The sequence below is a fragment of the Nelumbo lutea genome, chromosome 1, assembly GCF_056320005.1.
Source record: "Nelumbo lutea isolate HS-2025 chromosome 1, American lotus-T2T, whole genome shotgun sequence".
Lineage (NCBI taxonomy): Eukaryota > Viridiplantae > Streptophyta > Magnoliopsida > Proteales > Nelumbonaceae > Nelumbo > Nelumbo lutea.
Window position 1 is genome coordinate 211,287,785 of NC_142684.1, and position 27,959 is coordinate 211,315,743.

Sequence of the window (27,959 nt, forward strand, 5' to 3'; positions counted from 1 at the left end):
TCTGCCAGCATGGTGCATACATAGGCAGGTTCCTTGTGACAAGTGGCAAGCTAAACCCCAAAACAATATTTTCCATGTATACCTGGAAGTGTTCCTATTATGGTAGGTCAGAATAATAATGAAAAGAATAATACATGGAATTATAATCTTATCTTTGCACATATAAGCATGTGTTTCCATATGGAGAAGGCGAGGAGATTTCATAAAGGCAGCATGAACATTAATAATGATCTTCAACACTTTGTACGGGAAACCAAATCACAACTATTAATTGTTTTAGTAATCAGTTGCATAAGTAGTTAAATATTATGCTTAAAACATGGTTATAAAAGTCAAGGTCTAGAGATAAAGAGGTATTGCCTTGTCCTTTGCATATCCAGGGGTCAGGAAGGTGCCTAGTTGGGCAACATCTTGACCTGCGTAATGACTATTTGTGTCACACACTTCATTGTACCATGTCAGATCTGTCTCTCTGTCCAAGAACATATGAATTCATGGGTAGAGAAATGGTAGAGGTAGGGAAAGACATCAATATTTATCTTTAATAACTTGAGTTTCTGATCAGCAAATTGACATATAAACTCCGAGTACCATTTGCATCATGCTTAGTAAAACCTATGCAAACAAGCAATTCTAGTTTCTATGTATGTAGTATCTTCATCAATCAATCAACAATTATGTCAAAGACATGATAGGTTGCATGAACTTCTAGTAGAAAACCTGTTAAGAAAATATATGCTTCTAATTCATTTGGACTTATCTGTTACTTTTCCTGTCTTTTGAATTTTTTCTTCTTCATCTGAGAGAAATGATTGACAAATAATTTGGCCTTGTTGTATAGAATATGCTTATCAGTTATCATGTAATATGAGGTATTTCAGAAAACATGTTTTGTATTTGTGTATAGCTTGTTTTGTTGCTTCTTGAGTACAGGTGAGATATGCCACAAGAAAAAAAAAACATTGTCTTTTCTCAATCTTTATGGTTGGTTTTTTGAGTGAATACCATTAACCAATCTTTGAATTTCTGACAACCTACAGGTTAGTTGAAGCGCACATTTTCTCTTTTGTTGTGGGAAGAGCATTTGTAACAGATATTGAGAAGTTGAAAATCAGTAGCAAAACAAGATCATTAGACGCTCTAAAAGTCTTGAGGTTCTTTTCAAAAGTCACAAAGGTTTGCATTTTAGATGCTTTTATCTGGTTGTCCCCAATTTCCTGTAATATAAGTGTGCCCTGAATTTAGTTAATGGATGCTTTTATGCAGGGTGACATTTGTCCTGGTTCAAATTTATTGCATGCAGTTGAAGTCCTTGTTTCTGAGGTATCTCTATGAGCTTTGTCAAATTTGCATATCTAACTTTATATAGTGATTTTGGAAGAACTTAACCGTTTCTTTTTCTTATCTTTTTATATAGTGGTTTTGGAAGAACTTAACTGTTTCTTTTCTCCTTGTAAAAATGAGACCTAGACACCTAGTATAATCAATACAGTTTTCTTGATTTTGCCCAGTATTTAGAAAACTAGATTGGGCTGGCCGGTCGGACTGGTTGAACCATGACCTGGGGCATTGGGCAGTTCGATCATACACTGGAAACCAGATCTGATATAAAACCCACCAAAACCGGATGATCAGCCAGTTTAACTAGATAACCGGTAAACCAGTTTCATAAAACCATCCGAGTCACTAACAGAGATGAAATTTCAAAATGGCAATGGCAAGACTTGAACCCATGACCTCTTGTTTATGTGTGTTGGTCAATTACCTTTAATTCATTCCTTTATTTGTGTCAATTAATGACTCTTTATTGTATATATTACTTTATCATACACATATTTTAAAGAAAATATGAGTTAAGAGGCTTGAACCATGGTCATTTACTTTAAAAAGTAAGAAACTTGCCATCTGTCCACCACATTCAAGCATGATATACATTGTTAAATATATAATATATAGTGTCTATATGACCCACGGTATATATACATATATGCCACGTCATCATGGCTTGACCCCGCTTGAACCTCTGACCTGTTAACCTCTCCCTTTTCCGGTTCTATGCCTGGTCCAGTTCTCTGAACATTGATTTTGCCCTTATCCATCCAACCCTAACACTTGATGTGATGATTATGATGTTTTGTCATAGTATGAACTTTGGAAGATTCTGGACATTTTAAACCGAGTAGTCTTCAATGAAAATTGGAATGTTTCAATAGTAGACATGCTCTTCTAAGGCATGACAATTGTAGAAAAATTTGAAAATGCCTTTTTGGGTAGTTAAAGTGGGTTAGGCAGGTCCTGATTAGACCTTAGAACAAATGATTAATTACATTGATTTGTTGTTTGACCCTTTAACTGAAGCCAACTAATTTGAACAGGTTGAATGTCTTTTACCTACTTATCCTGAGGTTGAAGTAATGCCCGTCAGGAAGCTCAATTTGAATGAGGCTATCATAATCTGAAATTGAATTCTGGGAGCATGCCAGTATCTCTCCCATGTTGCTGGCAATATATACATACATATACATACATATATATATATATATATATATTAAATATTAAATATTCTGAACTCTGTTAGCAATAATTTTTTCTGATACTATTTATCAAAAAAAAAATGCCGATACTCTGTCTTGACAATGATCACTTATATTCTGTTCTCCATTATTTTTAGGTTCAATATGCAATTCAGATGCTTTCTAAGAAAAGGCTGAAAAGCAATTTAGATAAAAAGAGACTTTTTAAGTTATTAAAGGCATTATATTTAAGTAACTATGACCTTTTGAATTTATGACTGTTCTTTTGTATTGTTCTGTTATTGGTGGAAGTTGAGAATACACATACATGTAATAAGTAGTCTTTATTCACACTTTTGAAATCTTTTATTCCTTCATGTTTGCAGCCGGTTGACAAACAATCTCTCATTGATTCTGGGATTTTGTGCTGTCTTATTCATATTCTCAATGCTCTTCTTAGTCCCAATGAGGTCAGCCTAAGGAAAACACCAGCTAACTCAGAAGAATCAGGTCTGGCTGAAAAAGGCCATGATGGGGAGGATGTTGAACAAGTTCGTCGGCTTGAGGTAGTTTTCTTTCTATTTCATCTTCTACTATGATGCTGAGTTATACAATATGCATTATGCTAAATCTTTTAGGTGTTTAATTTTGGATTTTTAATTTTTTTCTAACATTTTTATGACACAAACATATGGCATTGACACCTTGTCTAAACCTGGTTATGGTAATTTACATTCTACTCAGCACAACTAGACTCGAGAGCTAGGCAGTTTCAGTCCACAGTCTTCTCCACATATTCATGTTTCCTTCTTGAGTTCTAACTCATGTCTCAATGTGAGTTGGTGGTAAGAAAGGGAAGTATGTCAAAAAGGTCTAAACCTACCCTGGCCAGTTTGTCAGCAATAGTTTTGAAACAAGGAGCTTTTTATTGTTTTTTCTGAATAGTTATGCAAAGTTCATACTCATTATTTCTTTCTGAAGACAAATATGAGCTTTTGTTAATCTTGATGTGAACTCTGCGTCCAAATTATGGAAAGCTCCATTTTGGTGTGTATGCAGAAAGAAACCAAAACGAAGTTGCCACCTGGTGACAAATCTAGAGGCAATTTTAGATGGTCAAACCGTCACAGGATGGTTTAAGCAAAATAGCAGTTTGAAAGCAAACCTATAACACAGTCCTATGTAGAGAAACTGATCCGTAGGGTAGAATATACCTAGTCTATATGTTATGTTATTCTGTTATTCTAGTTCTGTTATTTACATTTTCAGTTTTTTATATCGTTAAGTGTTATGATGTAAACACCAAGGGCAGATATGTCCTTTCATATAACTAGCATAACATATAAATATTAAATTGAAGTGGCGGCGGCAGATCATTCAGAATCTGTCATTCCTTTCAAACCTGTGTTCTACTGCTCTCTCACTAATCTTTCTCCTCTTTCTTCTTCACTTTCTCTTCTGTTCGAACCTGAAATTCCTTAGTGCCCAAGACTGATAGCAGTCTTGATCATTTTCATGGTATCGGAGCCAAGTTAGGGTTTCTTATGTGAGTCTAATACCAGCCGACCACATGAGAATCTCCTAGGACTAGAAGTTGAAAAGGTGGAGTTCGCAAACTGATTCTTGGAGATCGCCAGAAGTGCTAGCAGCTGTTGGAAGTTTTGTTATGGTAGCAGAGTATTGGTGGTCAGGAAGGATCAGAGAAGACTAGGGTTCAGGTAACCCTAGAAGGCAGCGAACAATTCTTTTCTTGTAAGTCATCTATTTTTCTAAGAAAAGATAGGTTGGACCTATCTGGAGAGGAAGGCTGAACCGTTCTAGGTTTTCATCTCTTCGATTCACTAGGGTTTTACAGCAAACCCTACTGTTCTGCTGTGATTAAAACCCTACTGTTTTACACTTCGATTCAGGGTTTTACATCAAACCCTACTGTTCTGCTGTGATTAAAACCCTACTGTTTTACACCGAACTGTCTCAGCCTTGTTTCTTTCTGCACTAGAGTTTGAATGTGATCTTGCGGCAAAACCTAGTGCTGGACTGAATCTTGTGATCTATCTAGAGCTGTCCTCAAGTTTATTGTTAGCATTGATCAGATTCTAGGGTTTCATATTAACCCTACTGCAAGTCTATCTATACAGTACTGATTAGATTGTGCAACTGAATTGATCACTTTAAGGACTGATTAAAACCCTAATTCTGCAAAGGCAAATCAGACCTCCTTCTAAGCTGTTGTTCAGAGTTTTTTGGGGTTTTCGAACTCTCTTAAAGGGGTTAGAGCTCTATGGACAGCCACTGTTGTGTTTGTTAGTTGATTTCAGATCAGAGTTATCCCAGTTTTGTGCACATACACTGTGAATACAGATCAGGCCTATACTGTTTTTGATTGTGATTGGTATTCCAAGTGCTGTTTTAAGACTTGACCGAGATAGAGTTTAAAAATCAGGCGGAAGGTAGCTTTGGGAGCATCAAATATGGTAGTGTTTCTGAGATGGGTGGTCAGATTACAACCGTAAATTCAGATACTCTAGCTTCAACCTACCATGCCTCTGCTCCAGGTACTACTGAACCTTGTTGGGTAATAGATTCAGGTGCATCCGACCACATGACTAGTTTGCCTTCACTGTTTACCTCTTACCATTTGTCATTTGGTAGGGATAAAGTATCTATTGCTGATGGCTCCCTGGTTCCTATTTTTGGGAAGGTGGACATTAATTTATTAGATACGATCTCCTTGTCTTTTGTCTTACATGTTCCTAAGCTTGATACTAACCTCATTTCAGTTAGTAGTATTACCAAACACATGAACTGCTCAGTAACTTTTTTCCCTGACCGGTGTGTTTTTCAGGACCTGAAGACGAAGAAGGTGATTGGGACTGGCCGTGAGACGAATGGGATCTATCTACTCAGGGAGAGTTCTCGTCGGGAAGAGTTAGTGGGTAAGAGGTCACTTGTTTCCCAAAGTGTGAGTTAGGTTATGCCAAAGCATAACCGATTGGGTCATTTGTCTTTTCGGTCCTTAAAGAGTCTGTTTCCTACTTTGTTCGAGTCTGTTGAGTTGTCCCAGTTGCAATGTGAAAGCTGTGAGTTTGCTAAACATTGTATAAACTCTTATTCATTGAGTAATAAAAGGAGTAATTGTCCTTTTGATCTTGTGCATACAAATGTTTGGGGGCCATATCACATTCCTTCTATGGGTGGGTACAAATATTTTTTGTTATTTGTTGATGACCATACCCGATTTTCTTGGGTTTATCTTATGCGTTCACGAGATGAGGTTCTCGCCCTGACCCAAAACTTTCACCAAATGATCCTAACCCAGTTTGATGTCAAGATTAAAATTCTTAGATCTAATAATGCAAAGGAATACTTTGCTAAGTCATTGGCATCTTACCTTCTTACTCATGGGGTTATCCATCAGAGCTCTTGCCCTCATACACCTCAGCAGAATGGGGTTGCAGAAAGGAAGAATAGGTACATCTTGGAGGTGGCTAGAAGTCTTATGTTTACCTTCAATGTCCCTATTCGCTTCTGGGGTGATGCTATCCTCACGACAGTATATCTTATTAATCGGATTCCTTCCCGGGTTCTTGATTTGCGATCTCCTTTTTCCCTTCTATAATCACATGAGTTGTTTTCTATTCCCCTTAAAACATTCGGTTGTACCTGTTTTGTTCAGCTTCTCGGACCCCATCACTCCAAGTTTGAACCCAAGGCCTCCAAATGCATTTTCCTTGGTTATGCACAAACTCAAAAGGGGTATTGCTGCTATGATCCTGTCACAGGGAGGAAGTTCGTCTCCATGGATGTCACTTTCTTTGAGGAGACACCCTATTATCCTCGGGTTTCTCCTCAGGGGGAGAGCAGTGAGAGTGGAGTAGTTCCTTTACCTATTCCATTGGGTGATGGGAGCTGCAATGGTGAGGATGGCCAGAGGGATCAGGAGTTGAGGGGGAGCTGCAATGGTGAGGATGGTCAGAGGGATTAGGAGTTGAGGGTCTATTACAGGCAGTGCAGGCAGGTTGATCCCGATCATTAGTAGTCCAGGCCAGCTCCAATCTCATCTACGGCCCCAGGTCCAGACATTACAGTCCTAGGACCCACAAAGACTTCTTTTATTGTTGCCATTTCACTATCTTCAGATTGCAATCCGTAAAGGGAAACGACATTGTACCACATCTACAGCCCACTGTATTTCCCATTTTTTATCCTATGATTGCCTATCTCCTACCTACAAGTCCTACCTTAGTTCCATTTCCAATGTCCCTATTCCAAGAACAGTACAAGAGGCCCTATCAGTCTCAGAGTGGAGAGGTGCAATGCAAGTTGAAATGGATGCCCTGTTGAAAAATAATACCTGGGAGCTAGTTGACTTGCCCAAAGGGAAGAAACCAGTTGGATACAAATGGGTATTTACTGTGAAGCACAATGCGGATGGATCCATTAAGAGGTACAAAGCTCGGCTAGTTTCAAAAGGGTTCACTCAGACTTATGGTATAAATTACTTGGAGACATTTGCCCCGGTAGCCAAGATGACCACCATTCGGGTTCTATTATCTCTTGCAGCAAGCCACACTTGGCCTTTGTACCAAATGGATGTTAAAAATGCCTTCCTGAATGGGGACTTGCAGGAAGAGGTTTACATGCAGTTGCCTCCTGGATACTATGATACAGAGACATGTAAGAAGGTCTGCCGGCTCAATAAGGCATTGTATGGTTTGAAGCAGTCACCTAGAGCTTGGTTCGACAAATCCAGACTAGCTCTTGGAAAGTTCGGTTATGTACAGGCCCAGTCAGATCATACACTATTCATCAAGAGGGTGGAGTCTTCACTGACACTACTTGCAGTATATGTTGATGATATTGTGGTGATAGGAAATGACGGCCATGAGATTGAGTCCCTCAAACAGCTCATTCATCAAGAGTTTGAGGTGAAAGATCTGGGTACACTACAGTATTTTTTGGGCATTGAGGTTGCTAAATCTAAACAGGGGATCTTTGTCTCTTAGAGGAAATATGTTTTAGATCTGTTGGCTGAAACTAGAAATCTGGGTGTCAAACCTGTAGATACACCCATTGAACAGAACCACAGGATTAGTGCAGAGAGTGGGAAGCTTCTTGAAGACAAAGTTATGTTCCAGCGGTTGATAGGAAAGCTCCTATATCTCTGCCTCACTCGGCCTGATATTACTTATGCTGTTAGTGTTTTCAGCCAGTACATGCATTCTCCTAGAACCACACATCTTCTTGTGGCAGAAAGAATTCTAGCCTACTTGAAGAGATGCCTGGGTAGGGGTATACTGTTCAAGAACAATAACCACATGAAGGTGGAGGTCTATACAGATGCCGATTGGGCTGGGAGTGTTGATGACAGACAGTCTACCTCAGGATATTGTGCCCTTGTGGGAGGAAACATTGTCTCCTGGAGAAGTAAGAAACAAAGTGTTGTCTCCCGGTCTAATGCTGAAGCAGAATACAGGTCCATGGCCAACGGAGTGGCTGAAATACTATGGCTAAGATCTCTACTTGAGGAGTTGGGTATTGAGTATGAGAAGCCTCTGATGCTGTATTGTGATAATCAAGCAGCCATTAATATATTGTTAAGTGTTATTGATGTAAACACCAAGGGCAGATATGTCCTTTCATGTAACTAGCATAACATATAAATATTAAATTGAAGTGGCGGCGACAGATCATTCAGAATCTGTCATTCCTTTCAAACCTGTGTTCTACTGCTCTCTCACTAATCTTTCTCCTCTTTCTTCTTCACTTTCTCTTCTGTTCGAACCTGAAATTCCTTAGTGCCCAAGACTGATAGCAGTCTTGATCGTCTTCATCCTACATTCTGAAGCAGTCTATATCTTGGTTGCTTTCTTGCTTGGCATTTCCTGAAGACATAAATAGGGGAATTATATCAGATGCTTATAATGATGATTTTGCTACATTATTTTTGGCCCTTGATATTTTAACAATTTCTTGAAGGGGCTAGAATGGCTAGGAGTAAACCAAAAGGGATATGTGTTGAAGTAGTTAGAAATGAGTTCCCATAATATAACAATGGATATGGTATTAAAATAGAATGACGAAAACGATTCATGTGGTTGACCCCATATAGTTGGGATAAGGCTTGGATGATGATGATGATGGTATTTTAACAATTCTGATATATGTGAAGAAAGGAATAACAGAATATTCTTGGACAAGAGTAGAACAATGGAGGAGGTAATTAACACAATCAAAGTTAAAGTAGCTCATTGGGTAAGTTCTTTGCATATTTTCCAAGAGTTCTCAGTCACAAACATTATAAGATCCTGGACAGAAGTAGCACAATCTTCAATGGTGAAAGAGAAGAAGGACAGAATGGAAACCTCTAGATGGTAATAGAATTAAACTGAATTTTGATAGAAGTTCATTTGGAAATCCGGGATTGTCAGGTATTGGGGGAGTAATCAGAAATTCTGAAGGGAGAATATTAGCATTATTCTCTTGACCTATTGGCATGGGCAACTCTCTAAAAGCTGAGGTAATGGCATTGCTACAAGGATTGAAGATAGCCAAGCAACTATGAGTGAGGCATATTGATGTTGAAGGGGATTCCAAGGTGATCATCTCTTGGGCTAAAAACAATAGAACTACTCCGTGGACTTTCAAACAAGTAATAAGGGAAGTGGAAAAGGTTGCAAGGGAGGTAGAGGCAGAATTCAAATGGGTTAGAAGGAGTGCAAATGGGCTAGCTGATTGTCTTGCTAAACAAGGGGTTTTGATGCAACGATTGTTTTGGGTTGCATTGTAAAAAGGGACAGAAATATGTAATAGTGTGGGACTTCTAGCCCCCTACACAAAGTTGTAAAACATTTTAACTTTAATTTCAAATAAATTCTCCTTTGATGATCAAACAGTTCTGATGTATGTGAATCTGTCTTTGCACCCTAAATTATCATACTTTTTTGTTCTTGCATCTAAAACAGCCTTTCACCAATTTTGGTTAGATAGTGCATCTTTGCCAACCAAGAGGTGATAGGCAACACCCATATGTTTGACCATTTCTCCATAATGCTAACATTGCCAAGGAGCTTTACTTTTCTAACTGTTGATGGAAAACTTTTTATTTTTTTTTGAGCATGGTGAGTTCAGTGATTTAAGCACTCCTTAGGTGCACAAGTGAGGCACATTTTAGGGTATGCACCTCACCTAGGTCCTAGGCGCATGCCTGGTGCACCTAGGCATGTGCTTGATGCACCTTGTACCTCAGCCCAGGCGTGTTGAGAGTGTGGGACTGTTTAGAATAGATGCAGAAATCAAAAGAAATCGAAAAGAACAGCAGAAAATACTTCTTCTATGGAGTAGAGGGTGAAGAAGGAGATGGTGTAGCCTATGGGCCATTCGGCCCATCTTCTCTACACTCCCCCTCAAGTTGAGCATAGATGTCAATCATGCCAAGCTTGCCAGTATCATGCTGAAGTTTTGCCTTGGCAATGCCCTTGGTGAGAAAATCTAACTGTCCTTCAGATGTGATGAAAGGAAGACATACTTCACTCGAAGAGACCCTTTCTCGAATAAAGTGTCTATCGACTTCAATATGCTTAGTTCTATCATGTTGCACTTGGTTGTGAGCAATGTTGATGGCAGCCTGATTATCATAGTACAACATCATTGGCTTGTCATGCTCAACCCCTACTTCCTCCATCAATGATTTTAGCCACAATAGTTTAGAAACTCCATGTGCCATGGCCCTGTATTCTGCTTCTATTGAAGATCAAGCAACAACTGGTTGTTTCTTGCTTCTCCAAGAAACAACATTACCAGCCACCAAGCTGCAATACCTAGAAGTAGATCTTCTGTCATCAATGCTTGGCAAACAAAATCCCCTTCCCTGGGGAGCCCTTCAAATAACACAGGATTCGCTCTGCTGCTGCCATATGAGTGTCTCGGGGAGCATGCATGAATTGGCTAATGCAACTGACAGCATATGTAATATCTGGCCGAGTCATGCATAGGTACAGAAGTTTCCCAAGAAGTCTCTAGAAGACTCCTTTGTCTTCTAACAATGTTCCATCTGAAGCAGAGAGCTTATGACTCATATCAATAGGAGTAGCAACTGGTCTAGCACCCATCTTCCCAGTTTCAGAGAGCAAGTCAAGAACATACTTCCTTTGGGAGATAAGAATCCCATCCTTGGATCTAGCAACTTCTATGCCAAGGAAGTATCTCAATTCCCCCAAATCTTTAATCTCAAACTCTGTATGGAGGAAAGATTTGAGATCATGAATTCCTGAAACATCATTACCGGTCACAACAATATCATCTACATACACAATGAGGTATACTGCCAGAGGTCCACTCCTCTTCACAAAAAGAGTATGATCAGACTGTGTCTGTACATAGCCAAAGTTAACAAGTGCTGTTCTAAATCTCTCAAACCATGCTCTAAGGGACTGTTTTAGTCCATAAAGAGATTTCTTCAGTCTGCATACATTTCCTTACATATTTGTTCCATACATCCCTAGAGGAAGAGACATATAAACCTCCTCATGTAATTCACCATTCAGAAATGCATTCTTTACGTCCAATTGATAAAGGGGCCAGTCAAAGTGAGCAACTAGAGATAGAAGAACCCTCACAGATGTCATATTGGCAACAGGTGCAAAGGTCTCTAGATAATCAATCCCATATGTCTGTGTATAGTCTTTTGCAACCAGCCTGACCTTGTACCTTTCAATGGTGCCATCAACCGGATATTTGATGGTAAAGACCCACTTGCAACCAATTGGATCATTCCCTTCAGGCAAATTAACCACTTTCCAAGTGTCATTCTTGTGTAGGGCATCTATTTTAGATCTCATAGCATCCCTCCATTCTGGAATATTAAGGGCTTCTGACACAGACCTGGGAATAGGGTTAGAGGCAACAAAAGAGAGATAGGCAAAGTATGAAGGGGAAAGCAGACTGTAAGAAAGGTGTTTGGAAATGCAATGTGTAGTACACTTTCGTTTTTCTTTCCTAACAGCAATGGGAATATCAAGGTCAGGGAAAGATGGCTCCAAGGGGGCTGAAACAGTACTTGTTGTCTCATCTGTGACTGGAAGTGCATGAGGCTCATGTTGTAAGGGAAACGACCTGCTCATTTCTGGATCTTTGCCTTTGATACACCTTGGGATTGAGGATAGGACGAGGAAGTAAAGGAGGAAGAACAATGGGATAGGGAGAATGGAACGACTGATTATTCCTTGATTCATTTGAAGTAGAAGCAAACTCATCAAAAGACTCAACTGGGACAGGAAGAGGAAGAGCAAACACCTGTGACAAATCCTCCTCCTGTGGACAATGTCCTTCCAGAGAGGAACCATAAAAGGGAGAAAGCTCATCAAAGGTAACATCCATTGAGACATACCGAGTGCCAGTCTTTGGATCAAAACAACAGTAACCCTTCTGTGTGGGGGAATAACCAAGGAAGATACACTTGTGGGCTTTTGGTTCAAATTTATGCCTTTGGACACTTGGAACATGTACATAACAGGTGCAGCCAAAGACACAAAGAGGAATAGGAAAAAGGTCATTGTTCGGATGAAGGAGATTGAAGGGAGACTTAAACCCTAAAACCCTGGATGGCATACGGTTCATAAGGTAGGTAGCAGTGAGAACAACATCACCCCAAAACCTTGTAGGAACATGTGAGGCAAAGAAAATACTTCTTGCAACTTCAACAATATGCCTATTTTTTCTTTCAGCAACTCCATTCTGTTCTGGGGTCCTGACACAGGAACTTTGATGAATAACCCCCATGTCAGAGAGATAACAGGATAAGTTATTCTCAAAATATTCTTTTGCATTGTCAGATCTGAAAATTTTAATCTTGGTATCAAACTGGGTTAGAACAAATTCATGGAATTGTCTTACAAGTCTTGGAACTTCATCATGGGATTTTATCAAGAATATCCAAGTGAACTGAGAAAAGTCATCAATAAACAAGATAAAATATTTGTAGCCACCCATAAAGGGTAAGTGGTAAGGCCCCCACACATCAGAGTGCACAATATTAAAAGGAAAAGAAGATCTTTTATTGCTCAAAGGATAATTGTTTCTACAATGCTTTGACAACTCACAAGATTCACAATGAAGACTGGACAAACTAATTCCCTTGAACAGTTCAGGGAATAAATGACTCAAAGCAGAAAAAGAAAGATGACCCAAACGAAGATGACACAACATAATTCGACTAATAGACTCTGAAGAAACAGACCCAAAAGTAACATTCCCAGGATGATTAAGGCATTGTCTTGGAGTATCAAGCAGGTATATTCCGTTTGCCTCATGGCCACTCCCAATCACCTTCAGAGACTCCAGATCCTGAAAAACACGGTAGGAAAGAATGAAGGTTACACAATAGTTTAATGACTTGGTTAGACTGCTTACAGATAAGAAATTTGTATTTAGTCGAGGTACATGAAGGGCAGAAGGTAGGGACAAGGAATCTGTAGCCTTGATGGTTCCCTTGCCAGAAATAGGGGCAAGAGAACCATCGACTAAGGTGATTTTATCACGTCCAGGAAGCAAACCATATGAAACAAACAAGGTAGAAAGGTTGGTCATATGATCAGAAGCACCTGAATCAATAATCCAAGGGATCTTAAGATTACCTGAAGTGGTTGCATGATTGGCAAAAGCCCTTATACCTGAATGAGCAAATGCAGAATAAGCTGAATTTCCTGAAGGGTTGGAAGAAGAAGTCACACCCTCTAGATGACTGATCATCTTCCCAAACTTTTCATATTTTGCTTTCATGGCTGCCAACTGTGCACAAGCAGATATCTCTTCAGTATAGTACTTGTCACTATCTGGACCAGTAGCCACATTTGCACTCCCTATCCTTTTACTATCATGCTTTTTCTGAAACCGAATGGGAACAAGATCAGGATGTAATTTCCAGCACTTGTCTTTGGTGTGCTTTGGCTTCTTACAGTACTCACATACAACCTCTTTCTTCCCAGAGCCACTAGAAGTCCCTGCAACTCCTTTGGGTTTAACCCCCATCTTCGCAAAGTGATGACTAATAGCAGCCCCTTGAACCTGGACAATCCTTTTGCTCTCTTCATTGCTCACCAATGCATATGCTTGTGACAATGAGACACTCTCCTTGGATAAAATACTCTGTTTTGTGATATCATATTCTGGGTTTAGTTCGGTTAAGAACTCAAACACCCTGTTTCTTTCAACTAGTTTCCTGTAGGTCTTTGCATCATTGGTGGTGTCCCAAGTTACAGCTTCTATTAGGTCTATTTCTTGCCACAGAGACTTCAGGGTTGAGAAGTATATAGCTAAAGGTTTCTCCCCCTGCCTTAAATTCTTCACATCACTTCTCAATTTATAGGCTCTAGCCACATTTAGTTTTTGGGAATAGGTTTCTGCAACACTGTCCCGGATTTCCTTTGTTGAATTCATCCATAGATAGTGTTGGCTAATCTGTGGCTGCATTGAGTTCACAAGCCACCCAATAACAGTGTAATTCTCTTGCATCCACTTCTCATAGGATGGATCATCCTCTGGGGGAGCCTACTTGCTCCCGGAGATAAAGCCCCACTTTCCTCTACTACATATATAAATCTTTACCGATTGTGACCATGCCAGATAATTAGTTCCATCTAGCTTGACTGTGGTCACAGTCAATAAAGAATCAACTGGAGTCCCCTGAACTTGTTCAAATTCAGCAACATTCTTGTTTTCAATCTCTGAGGAGTCCATCATGTAAACACTTCAAATAGGATTTCAGCCGACTTCTACAAGTGTACTGAATGAGGATGGAGCAAGGGCTGTGTTAAACCAGCCTCAAAACAGCAATACACAAAGCCAAACCACACCCGGAAACTATGAGAACCAAGTCTGAAGCCGCACCTTGTTGTCTACGCAAGACACTAAACAGCTTGGTTCGGCCTTCAAGAAGTAATCAGAAAACCTCCAAGCACTGTGCACCCAGCCGAAGCTCCTTTTCTAATCAGAAATTATAGGTACTCACCAAAAAGTACCCCAAAAAGAGCAAAGACCAGTTCGTATTGATGAAGAGGCCTTTTAACAAACACAGCATGGGCAGCAGAGAAGACCCCACTGTCAAAGGTGAGAAACACCTCAGGAACAGTCCGTACTGGGTCCAAAAAACAACCAAATAGAAGCAACATTTCACAGCACTGAATCCAAAGATGTTTTGGCAGTTTGATAGTCCAGGAAAGGAATGAAAACAACCCAGAAATCTCTGGGTTAAACCAGATTAAAAACAGCCGAATAGCTGTACAGTTTTCAAAGAAACTTCGGACACTTCAACAGTCCAAAAACAGAAAAATAACCCAGAAATAACTGAGCTCAACTTACAATCTCTGACTTAAGCTCCAAATCAGAAACCGAACTGTTCTTTTTCTCTGATTCTTCCTGGTCACTGAACGACTCTGCAAGAGATTTGAGTCTTGGGCACCCTCCAATGACCTCCAAGAATCAGGCAACACAAGCTGAAGCTTCCAGCCCTAGAACACTCTCATGTAGTTGGCTGGACTACACCCACATGAGAGCCCAAGCCAAGTTCAGGCCTGCTTTGATACCAAGAAGAAAAACAGTCCTTGAGAGTGTGGGACTGTTTAGAATAGATGCAGAAATCAAAAGAAATCGAAAAGAACAACAGAAAATACTTCTTCTATGGAGTATAGGGTGAAGAAGGAGATGGTGGCAATAAGGGTTTAGAGTATGAGAGTTTCGAACCTTACTCTCTCTCTAACACTATTTTATTAAGTTAAATTTGAATAATTACAAGGAGGCCCTTAGTTGGGCAAGAAATTACAAAGAACATAACATAGAAAGGATGGGCCCAGAATAAGGCCCATTACAGAAAGGAACATAAACAGTAAGAAAGGATAAACAGCCTATGGGCCATTCGACCCATCTTCTCTACAAAAATTTTGTGCTTTTTGCTTTTTTTTGAGCCTAATGGCTGGGCCGGGGCCCCGTCCCCAGACCCCTTGCCCATGTCCCTCGAGGCAAGCCCAAACAAGTCCATGTTAGGGTCTTAAATTCTTATTTCTCACATAAAAATAATGATTTTATAATTTTAATTGCCTTTCAAGAAGATATTTTATTGGAATGAATGAATGAACAACATTAGCAAATAGGGGGTTCGCTCGCTCACCGAAGCTTCGAGAACCCCCTATTTGCTAATATTGTTTATTCATTCGTTCCAATAAAATATCTTCTTAAAAGGCAATTAAAATTATAAAATCATGATTTTTTATGTGAGAAATAAGAATTTAAGACCCTAACATGGACTTGTTTGGGCTTGCCTCGAGGGGCGGTGGTACAAAGATGACTCATAGAATCAAGAATGCAATATGCTTTACATCACATTAGCTACTTGAAGTAATGCAATTGAGGAAAAAAAGAGATTGTGGGTTTTACATGCTTGAAAATGCCTTATATGCTTGCTTTTATTTTTAAATTTTCATTTTTATATGTTTTACATGTTATGTTTATGTATTTTAATTTTAGATAATAGGTTTTTTAAAACATTTATTTTAAAATTTAAGTTTATATTTTTCATTAACATTGTTTAATATATTTTTTTGATTTGTTTGCATTTTTTTAAAATTTTTGGCATTTTTTGAAAATTTTGACTTTTTTTTCATTTTTTAACATTTTTTTTATAATTTTGTGCCTTCCGCCTCAGGCGCAAATTGGCCCTTGTGCCTTTTTTTTTTTATTGCGCTTTGTGCTTTTAAAACACTGGGTAAGTTAGCATTATTCTTCAGATGGCAGATTTCTTCTACACAAAAATTGGATCCTTTTGGAATAGAATTTCTTAATGAAAATTCTATTTGTGATTAATTTGGTGAGGTATTCTGCATCAAACATTAGGCTTCATTGGAACTGAGTGGTCTGTAGAGGGGGATATGTGTAACCTTGATTTATTGTATTTCTTCTTTTGGTCATTCTTTACAAAGAAAAAACATCAACATATACATCTAAGCTAATCGGAGAGCAACCTATAAAACTGACTCTGGAGGTTACCATCATTAAGCAATGCAGCTAATCAGGTCCTAGTTGTCTTTGACGCCCAGATACGGATACCAACATGGTTATGGATATAGGAAATGGTGATATGACTCTCCATTTCCTAATATCCCAGACATGGATATGAGTAGAGGTATCCCATTTAATATTATGTTTATTTATCTATTTTTGAAGCTAAGAGTCATTTCTCAGGACTTGTATCTTGAAGAATTAGTTAAACTTTCAACATTATGGATTTAAATAAATACCATTTTACATTTTACATATTATCTAAGTTCTAATTGTTATAAAGCATACTATAGAAGCATCCATGTTTTTTTATCAACAAAAAGTCGAGTTAATGGATTAAAAAGGTACTTAATACAACACGATCATTGGACATTTATTCCTATGTTCAAAACCCCATTACAAACCAGCCCAGAACAACTGATGTCTTGTTACACCCTGTTTAGCCAAAAAACCAGCAAACCCATTCGCACTCCTTTTGACCTTCTTAAACTCAGTCCTTATGTCTTTCGCAATCTCAACCACTTCCCTCATCACATGTCTTAAAATCCAAGGGATATGTCTGCTGGTGTTTGCTCATGAAATGATTACTTTTTAATCCCCTTCTACCTCAATCAACCTGTAAACCAGTTGTCTGGCTAATCTGAGGCCTTGCAAAAGAGACAACGATTCAGCCTTCATTGAGTTTCCTAAGCCAACCGGTCCTGAAAATAATACCAGAATCCTTCCCTTAGAATTTCTTATTATCCCTCCTATTCCTTCCATTCCCGGATTTCCACTGGAGCTCCCATCAAAGTTCAGATTAACTTTATTGCCTTCTGGAGGTTTCCAAATCACTCATACTCTATGTAAACTTCTTGAAGAATGAGCTACTTCAGTCCAAGCTCTTAAGATGTCAGATATAGAAAAAGTTTGAAAGCAATCCAAGGTCTGCTTTTATACTATCTATCACTTCCTCCAGAGTTCTGCTTTTTTCAGAGAAAATCCTGTTAATTCTTTCTTCCCAAGCTGTCCAACAGATTGCAGCTTTAGTGACTCTCCATAGCATTGTGTCCAATGCCATTATGCTAGGTATGTAGTAGTATTCAGTATTATAGGTCATAGTTGGCCTCCATGGAATGAAGAGATTATAAATTTACTTTTCATAAAGGATTAAGTCGATTGACATTGACCATGAAGAAAGTGCTAAGATAATTGTGGATTTGGTTGCTTACTGGATGATGCAATTGTGCAGATAGAGGGAAGTGTTGTGCATATTATGAAAGCATTGGGCAACCATCCTTCAGCTGCACAGAGTTTGATTGAGGATGATTCACTTCAATTACTGTTTCAGATGGTTGCTAATGGCTCTTTGACTGTTTTTTCTCGATTTAAAGAGGGCCTTGTACCCTTGCACACCATTCAGCTTCATCGACATGCCATGCAGGTATTCACATCAATGGTCATATTTATGTGCGGTGATTTGAGGCCCTAGAGGCCCTAGTAACTTTCTTTTTTTTTTTCAGTTTGGTATGCTTAATATTCAACATTTTATTTCCCTATGTTTTTGTGTTTCTTTACAGATATTAGGTCTTCTTTTGGTCAATGACAATGGAAGCACTGCAAAGTACATGCACAAACATCATCTGGTATGTCATGTATACATTTATTTCCAGGTTTAGATGCCAACTTCTAACTTTTTTATCAGTTCAATTCCTAATTTTCTTATTCCTCATTCTGGGGTCGTTTTCTTTTGAATTTTGTTTTTAAAAATCACTCATTTCTCTTCTTATTTCAAATACATCTCATCTGTTGATTTATTGGTATTATGATCAGATAAATGTTCTTTTAATGGCTGTCAAGGATTTTGACCCTGAAAGTGGTGACTCTGCTTACACCATGGGGATTGTAGACTTGTTGCTTGAATGTGTCGAACTGTCATTCAGACCTGGTAAGTGTTAATTACTTCTCGTGCTTTTCATGACCAATGATATCTTTAGGCAATATTCACTTTCCCATGTTCTACACCATAACTAGTTGATCATCAATATAGATGTCATATATTTGTCTGTTGATCAATATTTTGAAAACCTGACTGGAATGCTGGTTGAACTGTGGAACCAGATCTGGTGGCATTTTTGGTCCAAAATATGGACTACCCAGATTCTACCTTAAATCTGATAACCTTGGTAAAAATGAGGTTGCACCATGAATAGTTCAACTTGTTTATATATTTTTCTACCTTTCCTTTCTCTTGATCTTTACTTAGTCACAGTTGAACCAGTGAACTGCAGTTCAATTGATTAATCTTGGACTATGGCCCCTTCTGGTTTGATGTCCATCTGATTTTTGTAATTTTTATGTTGATATAAAGTACTTAGTGAGTGCTGCAACATCTTGTTAATTGCATTGCTTTTTTAGTAGTTGTACAGCCATGGACTAGTACTAACTTGGCAACATTTGTTTTGTCTTTTGCAGAGGCTGGTGGTATCAGGCTCAGAGAGGATATTCATAATGCTCATGGCTACCAGATTCTTGTTCAGTTTGCTTTAAGTCTTTCAAACTTGCATAAAAATCAGGAAACTGTATCTAATTATTCCAAGTTTTCTTCCGAGGAAAATTCTCCTTCAGATGGTAATATATCTTACAGTGTAGGAACTCAAGATTCAAAAAACAAATCTAGGGATGCTTCATCTCTACAAATTTCTCCATCACTTTCCAGGTTGCTTGATGTTCTTGTTAATTTAGCACAAACTGGTCCGACTGAACCAACTGGATCAGTTGGAGGAAAAGGCTCCAAATATTCCCATAGCAAGGCAGGTGGCCATGGAAGAAATACATTATCTTCTGATGGGAATGGTGAAGAAACTTGGGAAAAGGGCAATGCAAAAGTAAAAGATCTCGAAGCAATTCAAATGTTGCAGGATATTTTCCTCAAATCAGACAATGTAGCACTGCAAGCAGAGGTTTTGAATAGAATGTTTAAAATATTTTCTAGTCACCTTGAGAACTACAAGTTGTGCCAGCAGTTACGTACAGTGCCTCTTTTCATCCTAAACATGGCAAGCTTTCCTTCATCATTGCAGGAGATAATTTTGAAAATTCTAGAATATGCTGTAACTGTTGTGAATTGTGTTCCTGAACAAGAACTGCTTTCACTTTGCTGCTTATTGCAGCAGCCAACATCATCTGAATTAAAGCACACAATTCTTTCTTTCTTTGTGAAACTTTTGTCATTTGATCAACAATACAAGAAAATTCTGCGAGAAGTTGGTGTTTTGGAAGTTCTTATAGACGGCTTGAAGCAATACAATTTTTTTTCTGGCTCAGATCAGAATAATGGAAGCCCTAATAAACTGGAGAATTCAAGCAACTTCAAGAAGCACATGGACAATAAGGATACTATCATTTCCTCTCCCAAACTAATTGAATCCAGCTCAGGGAAGATCCCCCTTTTCGAAACTGTGGGTACGATAGCTGTTGCTTGGGATTGTATGGTCTCATTATTGAAGAACTCTGAAGCCAATCAATCATCATTCCGATCATCTAATGGTGTGAACATTGTTCTCCCATTTTTAATTTCTGATATTCACCGTCCAGGGGTTCTTCGGATACTATCCTGTTTGATTACCGAAGATGTTAAGCAGGTTTGTTATCATGTTACACTGATTGCAACTCCATAACTTTAATCAGATAAATTATGTTCATTGAGTTTTTGCGTTCTCATCTCTTGTCTTATTCAAGCATATGGCTCTATGAGTCTGACTGCTAGTTTTCAAAGATGAGCTTTTTATCTTTTTGCAGAAGTCATGCATATATGCATATATACATGTACATCTGCATTTATATAAAAGTGTATGTGTATGATCCAAATTTTTTGATGAGAAAATCCACTATACATCACCATTAACAATATGAAGAGTATCCAAAAAATTGAAGGTTCCAGTCGCTTCATCTGGTAAAGTCAGTGGATGCAGTTCCCACTAACCTGGCATCAAATTCCACTCCCCTCAAATTAAAGTTTTATTTTATTTTTTTGCTAAACCATTTTCTGTCAATAATCAATCTATTTTCATTTTACCAGGCTCATCCAGAAGAATTGGGTTTGCTGGTTGAAGTTTTAAAAAGTGGAATGATGACAACTGTTTCTGGATCCCAGTTTAAGCTTCAAAATAATGCAAGATGTGATACTTTGGGAGCGTTATGGCGCATTTTAGGAGTAAACAATTCTGCTCAGAGGGTCTTTGGTGAAGCCATTGGATTTTCTCTTCTACTAACAATACTCCATAGTTTCCAGAGTGAAGGTGAACAGATGGATGGCCAATCATCTTTACTTGTTCACATGAAGGTATTTACATTTCTATTGCGGGCTGTGACAGCTGGAGTGTGTGGCAATGCCATCAACAGGACGAGGCTACATACAGTTATATCGTCTCCAACCTTAATTGATCTTCTGTCTGAATCTGGTTTGCTCTGTGTGGATTATGAAAACCAGATCATCCAGTTGCTGCTGGAACTTGCTCTAGAGATTGTGCTTCCACCATTCTCTGGCATAATGCCAGAGGTTGCTCCATCATCTGATATGATTGAATCTGGGTCAGCTAGTTTTCTTTTTAGTGCTTCACCTTGTTTTCTTAATCCTCAGAGGGAACGAGTCTATAATGCTGGTGCCATAGGAGTGCTGATTAGGTCTTTGTTACTGTTTACCCCAAAGGCACAGCTAGAAGTTCTAAGCTTCATCGAGAAGCTTGCTCATGCTGGGCCATTTAATCAGGAAACTCTAACTTCTGTGGGTGAGTATGGTGTTTGTTTTTCTATTTTACTTTGCTTAGTTTGTAAATTCTGTTCTCATTTTTTTCATGTAGGTTGTGTGGGACTTCTTCTGGAGACAGTGAGACCATTTCTTATGGGGGCATCCCCATTGCTTACCCATGCTTTGCAAATTGTGGGAGTTCTTGGGGCATACAGGTAGTTACCTTGCTCGATGTAACTGGTATATTTTGCATAATCTATTTTAGAATGATGAATTTATGGCTACAAAATTTAAAACTGAATATCCCTCTTGTAATAGGTTGTCTTCATCAGAGCTCCGAGTACTTGTTAGATATATTCTGCAAATGAGGCTGATAAATTCGGGTAATATTCTTGTTGAAATGATGGAGAAGTTAGTTCAAATGGAAGATATGGCCTCTGAAAATGTTTCTCTAGCACCATTTTTAGAGATGAATATGAGCAAGATTGGGCATGCTTCTGTTCAAGTATCTTTGGGAGAAAGAACATGGCCTCCTGCTGCTGGTTATTCATTTGTCTGTTGGTTTCAGTATCGAAATTTCTTCAAATTACAGACAAAGGATCCAGAAAATCCTTTGCCAACTGGTTCTTCTAAAAAGCAAAGTACCTCTAATGGGCAGCAACTGGGATGCCATATTCTCCGGATCTTTTCTGTTGGTGCAGTGGATGATAGCAACACATTCTATGCAGAATTTTATCTTCAGGATGATGGTGTTTTAACTCTTGCTACCAGCAGCTCCTGTTCCTTGTCTTTTTCTGGATTGGAATTGGAGGAAGGCAGGTGGCATCATCTTGCTGTTGTCCATAGTAAACCTAAAGCTTTAGCTGGACTTTTCCAAGCTAGTGTAGCATATGTGTATATCAATGGAAAACTGAGACATACAGGAAAATTAGGGTATTCACCATCCCCATCTGGAAAATCATTGCAGGTAACAATTGGGACACCAGTTACTTGTGCAAAAGTTAGTGAATTGTCATGGAGACTCCGCTGCTGTTATCTTTTTGATGAGGTTCTGACATCAGGTAGTATTTGCTTAATGTATGTTCTTGGTAGAGGATATAGAGGACTCTTCCAAGATACAGATCTTTTACAATTTGTTCCTAACCATGCTTGTGGTGGGGGTAGCATGGCTATCTTGGATTCATTGGATGCTGAGTTACCTATGACATCAAACATTCAAAAGCTTGACAATGGTGCTAAACAAGGGAACCCTAAGTCTGATGGTAGTGGGATTGTTTGGGACTTAGAGAGACTTGGAAACCTTTCATTACAGCTTTCTGGAAAGAAGCTTATATTTGCATTCGATGGAACATCCTCAGAAGCTTTTCGAGCCACTGGGACTCTTTCTATTCTCAATTTAGTTGATCCATTGTCAGCTGCTGCTTCTCCTATTGGGGGTATGCTATTAGGCCTCAACTTTGGCAGCAAACTTATTTGTAATTTGATCTTTCTTTCAGGAAAACGTGCCGAGTTTTTATTAAAGTTCCTTGTTTTGTAATTTTCAGGTATACCACGCTTTGGTCGTCTTCATGGGGATATTTACATATGTAGGCAATGCGTGATTGGTGATAGCATCCGCACAGTTGGGGGGATGGCTGTTGTCCTGGCTCTTGTTGAAGCTGCTGAAACCAGGGACATGTTACACATGTCCCTGAAACTACTTGACTGTGCACTTCGTCAGAATCCTCAGAATGTGAGAGACATGCAAGCCTACAGAGGATATCACTTACTTGCTCTCTTTCTACGCCGTAGGTTGTCATTGTTTGACATGCAGTGTCTTGAGATATTTTTTCAGATTGCTGCTTGTGAGGCTTCATTCTCTGAACCACAGAAGTTGCAAGGCAATCAACCTGTTGCCTCTCCTATTGGAGCTAATCAGGATGTTGTCTATGATGACCTTACTTTGTTAAAGTTTTCTGATGAAATTTCCTCATTTGGATCTCATGTAGATTTGGATGATTTTTCTGGGCAGAAAGATTATTCATTTAGCCACATTTCAGAGCTTGAAAATGCCGATATGCCTACAGAAACGTCAAACTGTATTGTTCTGTCAAATACAGATATGGTTGAGCATGTCTTATTGGATTGGACTTTGTGGGTGATGGCCTCAATTCCAATTCAAATTGCCCTAATTGGATTTTTTGAACATTTGGTATCCATGCATTGGTACAGAAATCATAATCTTACAGTCTTGCGCCGAATCAACCTTGTCCAACATTTACTAGTAACTTTGCAAAGGGGCGATGTGGAAGTTCCTGTTTTGGAAAAATTTGTTGTATTGCTTGGAGTCATTTTAGAGGATGGCTTTTTAGCCTCTGAACTGGAATATGTTGTGAAGTTTGTGATTATGACATTTGATCCCCCTGAACTAAGACCACAACAACAAATTGTTCGAGAGCCAATGGGGAAACATGTTATTGTACGGAATATGTTACTGGAGATGCTTATTGATTTACAAGTGACTATAAATTCTGAAGATTTGTCTGAGCAGTGGCATAAGATTGTTTCCTCCAAGTTGATCTTTTATTTTCTTGATGAAGCTGTTCATCCAACCAGTATGAGATGGATCATGACTCTTCTTGGTGTTTGTCTTGCTTCTCCTACATTTTCACTTAAGTATCGTAGCAATACAGGTTATAATGGATTGGCACATGTGCTTCCAAGCTTCTATGATTCCCCAGAAATATACTACATCCTCTTTTGTCTAATATTTGGGAGGCCTGTTTATCCAAGATTGCCAGAAGTCCGGATGTTAGATTTCCATGCCCTTATGCCAAATGATGGAAGTTCTGTAGAACTTAAGTTTGTGGAGCTGTTGGAATCTGTGATTTCTATGGCAAAATCTACATTTGATAGGTTAAGCATGCATGCAATGCTTGCCCACCAAACAGGTAATCTTTCACAGGTCAGTGCTAGCCTTGTGGCTGAACTTGTAGAGGGAACAACAGACATGTCAGGAGATCTTCAGGGTGAAGCTCTGATGCATAAGACATATGCAGCACGTCTAATGGGTGGAGAGGTAGCAGCTCCTGCAGCAGCGACTTCAATCTTAAGATTCATGGTTGATCTGGCAAAAATGTGCTCCCCTTTTTCTTCTGTATGTAGACGAGCAGAATTTCTTGAAGGTTGCACAGATCTGTACTTTTCTTGTGTAAGGTGTGTCTTTTATTTCTTTTTTTTTTTTTTTTTTTTTTTTTTGCGTAAGGTGTATCTTGTGATGCCCTATTTTTATAGATATGCATCATGGCTTTCTTCTAGAATTTGTTAGGGCACTCAGGGGCCATTTTATAATGGCTGAAGTTGCTAAACTGAAAGACTTATTGCCTTTTCTTTTAGTGATAAAATTAAACAATAAAATTTTTAAGGGTGTAGTGATCTAGTGATCCACCCAACTTCAGCTTCACCCATTAAGGAGCCCACAACCTCAAAAACATATTCAATAAAAGACAAAGCAACAAGCTTTGCAGTTCAGCCACTTCCAGCTATTATCAAAGATATCACTTTACTCTCAAGGTTTAGTTTTTTGCAGTTTCCAGTTGCTTGTATTTCTGAATAGATATCCATGCCTTGCAGGGCTGCTTGTGCAGTGAAGATGGCAAAAGACCTCTCAGTAGGAATAGAGGAGAAAAACTTGAATGGTTCTGATGAAACCCACAGTTCTCGGAATACAATCTCCAGCTTGCCTCATGAACAGGAACAATCGGCCAAAACATCCATAAGTGTTGGTAATTTTCCTCAGGGACAGCAAACCAGAGGTTCTGAAGATGTGCCTGGGCCTCAAAGTTATTTGGTCAGTGATAAGGTAGATGAAAAGGAAGCTTTACCTCACGAGGAATCAAGCAAACCCCTTCTGGAAGAAGATGGTGAGGCTGTGCAGAATTTTGATGTTGAAAGTCTTGATCAGATATCTTTAGTCACTTCAGGCAATAAGGAGTTTAATTTCCCCAATATTAATGGGATGTCTGGTTCTGTTCATCCAACATATTCACTTTCTGTCCCTGATTCTCCCACTTTATCTGAGAAGTCTAATCCTAGAGTTTCATTCTTGCCCTCTTCATCACCATCCACAGTGGTTGCTCTGACATCTTGGCTTGGAAGCACAAGCAATAGTGAAGTAAAAGCTCAACCAGTTGCTACTCCATCCATTGTGCCTTCTATGCCCATCAATGAATTTGATGCATCTCAAGATTTAAAGTCAAGCCCTCAATTGTCATCTGCTGCCTACACTGTTTTAGCTGTTAATCCAAGGCTTTTACTTGAAATGGATGAATCTGGTTATGGTGGTGGACCATGTTCTGCTGGAGCTACTGCCATTTTAGATTTCATGGCTGAAGTTCTTGCTGATATTGTGTTGGAGCAAATAAAAGCAACACAATTCATTGAGAGCATTTTGGAAACTGTTCCTTTGTATGTGGATGCAGAGTCTATATTGGTTTTCCAGGGTCTATGCCTAAGTAGACTGGTGAACTTTCTCGAAAGGCGCCTTTTGCGTGACGACGAGGAAAATGAGAAAAAACTAGATAGGAGTCGGTGGACCGCAAATTTGGATACATTATGCTGGATGATTGTAGATCGTGTATACATGGGTGCATTTCCTCATCCACGTGGTGTACTAGCAATTCTGGAATTCTTATTATCCATGTTACAACTAGCCAACAGGGATGGTCGAATTGAAGAGGCAGCTCCAGGAAAAGTTCTTCTATCCATCACAAGAACAAGCAGACAACTTGACACATACATCCATGCACTTCTGAAAAATACAAATCGTATGATAATGTACTGTTTCCTGCCATCTTTCTTAATGATCATCAAGGAAGATGACCTTCTTTCATCTCTAGGCTTGCATCTTAAACCTAAGAAAAGTCTAGCTTCATTTTCTTCACAAGAGGAGTCAAGGGTTGACATCTGTACAGTCTTACAGTTATTAGTTGCTCATAAGAGAATAGTGTTCTGCCCTAGCAATCTTGATACAGATCTAAATTGTTGTCTTTGTATATATTTAATCTCTCTTCTCTGTGACCATAGACGCAGTGCACAGAACATGGCAATAGATATTTTTAAATATATGCTGGTGCATCGTCGGGCAGCATTAGAGGATTTACTTGTATCTAGATCAAACCAAGGGCAGAATTTTGATGTTCTTCGTGGTGGTTTTGACAAACTATTGACTGGAACTTCCTCCTTGTTCTTTGAATGGCTCTATAGTTCTGAGCAAGTGATCACTAAGGTGCTGGAGCAATGTGCAGCTATTATGTGGGGGCAGTATATTGTTGGATCGGCAAAGTTTCCTGGGGTAAGAATAAAAGGCATGGAGGATCGTCGTAAGAGAGAAATGACAAGAAGATCAAAGGATGCATCAAAGTTAGATATAAAACGCTGGGAGCAAATAAATGAGCGGCGCGAGTCTCTTGAATCGGTTCGCGATGCAATGTCAACTGAATTGAGAGTTGTTCGCCAAGACAAATATGGCTGGATTCTCCATGCTGAGAGTGAATGGAAAACTCATCTCCAACAACTAGTGCATGAGAGAGGAATATTTCCAATGCATACCTCAACTGAAGAACCTGAATGGCAGCTTTGTCCCATTGAAGGGCCTTACCGGATGCGCAAAAAGCTTGAACATTGCAAATTAAAACTTGATATAATTCAGAATGTTCTTGCTGCACAGTTTGAATTGGGAGAAGTGGAGCTATCTCAGGGGAAGACTGAGAATGGTCTAGATGAAACTGATTCTGCCTCATTTTTTCACCACATATCCACTGGTGCCAAAGGGAAGCTATTTGATGGTGCTGAGTATGATCAGTCATTTTTTAAGGAAACAGATGGTGTTAAAGAAGGAGATGTTGCATATGGTTTCATTGGGTTGAATGATGACCGAGGTAGCAGTATAAATGAAGCTAGTCTTTACTCTGCACTTGAGTTTGGTGTCAAGTCCAGTGTTGTTTCTATCCCAATGACTGAAAGCATTTATGGAAAATCTGACCTAGGTTCTCCAAGGCTCTTCTCATCTGCAAAAGTTGATGAGATGAAAGTTACAGATGATAAGTTGGATAAAGAATTGCATGACAATGGTGAATATCTAATTAGGCCTTACCTTGAACCTCTTGAAAAGATAAGGTTCAGATATAATTGTGAGCGTGTTGTAGGTCTTGACAAGCATGATGGTATATTTCTCATAGGGGAGCTCTGTCTGTATGTTATCGAGAATTTCTACATTGATGACTCTGGGTGCATATGTGAAAAGGAATTTGAAGATGAGCTCTCTGTGATAGATCAGGCTTTGGGTGTAAAGAAGGATTTTACAGGTGCAGATTTCCAGTCAAAATCACCTTCTTCATGGGGTTTAACTTCTAAGGCATGGGTTGGGGGAAGGGCATGGGCATACAATGGTGGTGCATGGGGGAAGGAGAAAGTTTGTACTAGTGGTAATCTGCCCCATGCTTGGCGCATGTGGAAGCTTGATAGTGTTCATGAGCTTTTGAAACGAGATTATCAATTGCGTCCTGTTGCTGTGGAGATATTCAGCATGGATGGTTGTAATGACCTTCTAGTCTTTCATAAATGGGAGAGAGAGGAAGTGTTCAAAAATTTGGTTTCCTTGAATCTTCCAAGGAATAGCATGTATGTAT

General features: G+C 39.1%; 1 protein-coding gene across 4 annotated transcripts in view; it reads left to right on the forward strand.

Annotated features, from left to right (window-relative positions):
- LOC148880805 (protein SPIRRIG-like) overlaps positions 1-27,959 on the forward strand; it is a 72,755-nt gene that overhangs the window by 17,245 nt on the left and 27,551 nt on the right. For all 4 annotated transcript variants that reach the window (XM_088962849.1, XM_088962852.1, XM_088962850.1 and 1 more), the window contains 12 exons: positions 1,041-1,176; positions 1,267-1,323; positions 2,900-3,079; positions 17,794-17,985; positions 18,122-18,187; positions 18,375-18,489; positions 19,017-20,185; positions 20,623-21,331; positions 21,404-21,506; positions 21,610-22,727; positions 22,836-24,486; positions 24,904-27,951. In XM_088962849.1, coding sequence (XP_088818975.1) covers positions 1,041-1,176; positions 1,267-1,323; positions 2,900-3,079; positions 17,794-17,985; positions 18,122-18,187; positions 18,375-18,489; positions 19,017-20,185; positions 20,623-21,331; positions 21,404-21,506; positions 21,610-22,727; positions 22,836-24,486; positions 24,904-27,951 — 8,544 coding nt within the window. The remainder of the gene's footprint in view (positions 1-1,040; positions 1,177-1,266; positions 1,324-2,899; positions 3,080-17,793; positions 17,986-18,121; positions 18,188-18,374; positions 18,490-19,016; positions 20,186-20,622; positions 21,332-21,403; positions 21,507-21,609; positions 22,728-22,835; positions 24,487-24,903; positions 27,952-27,959) is intronic.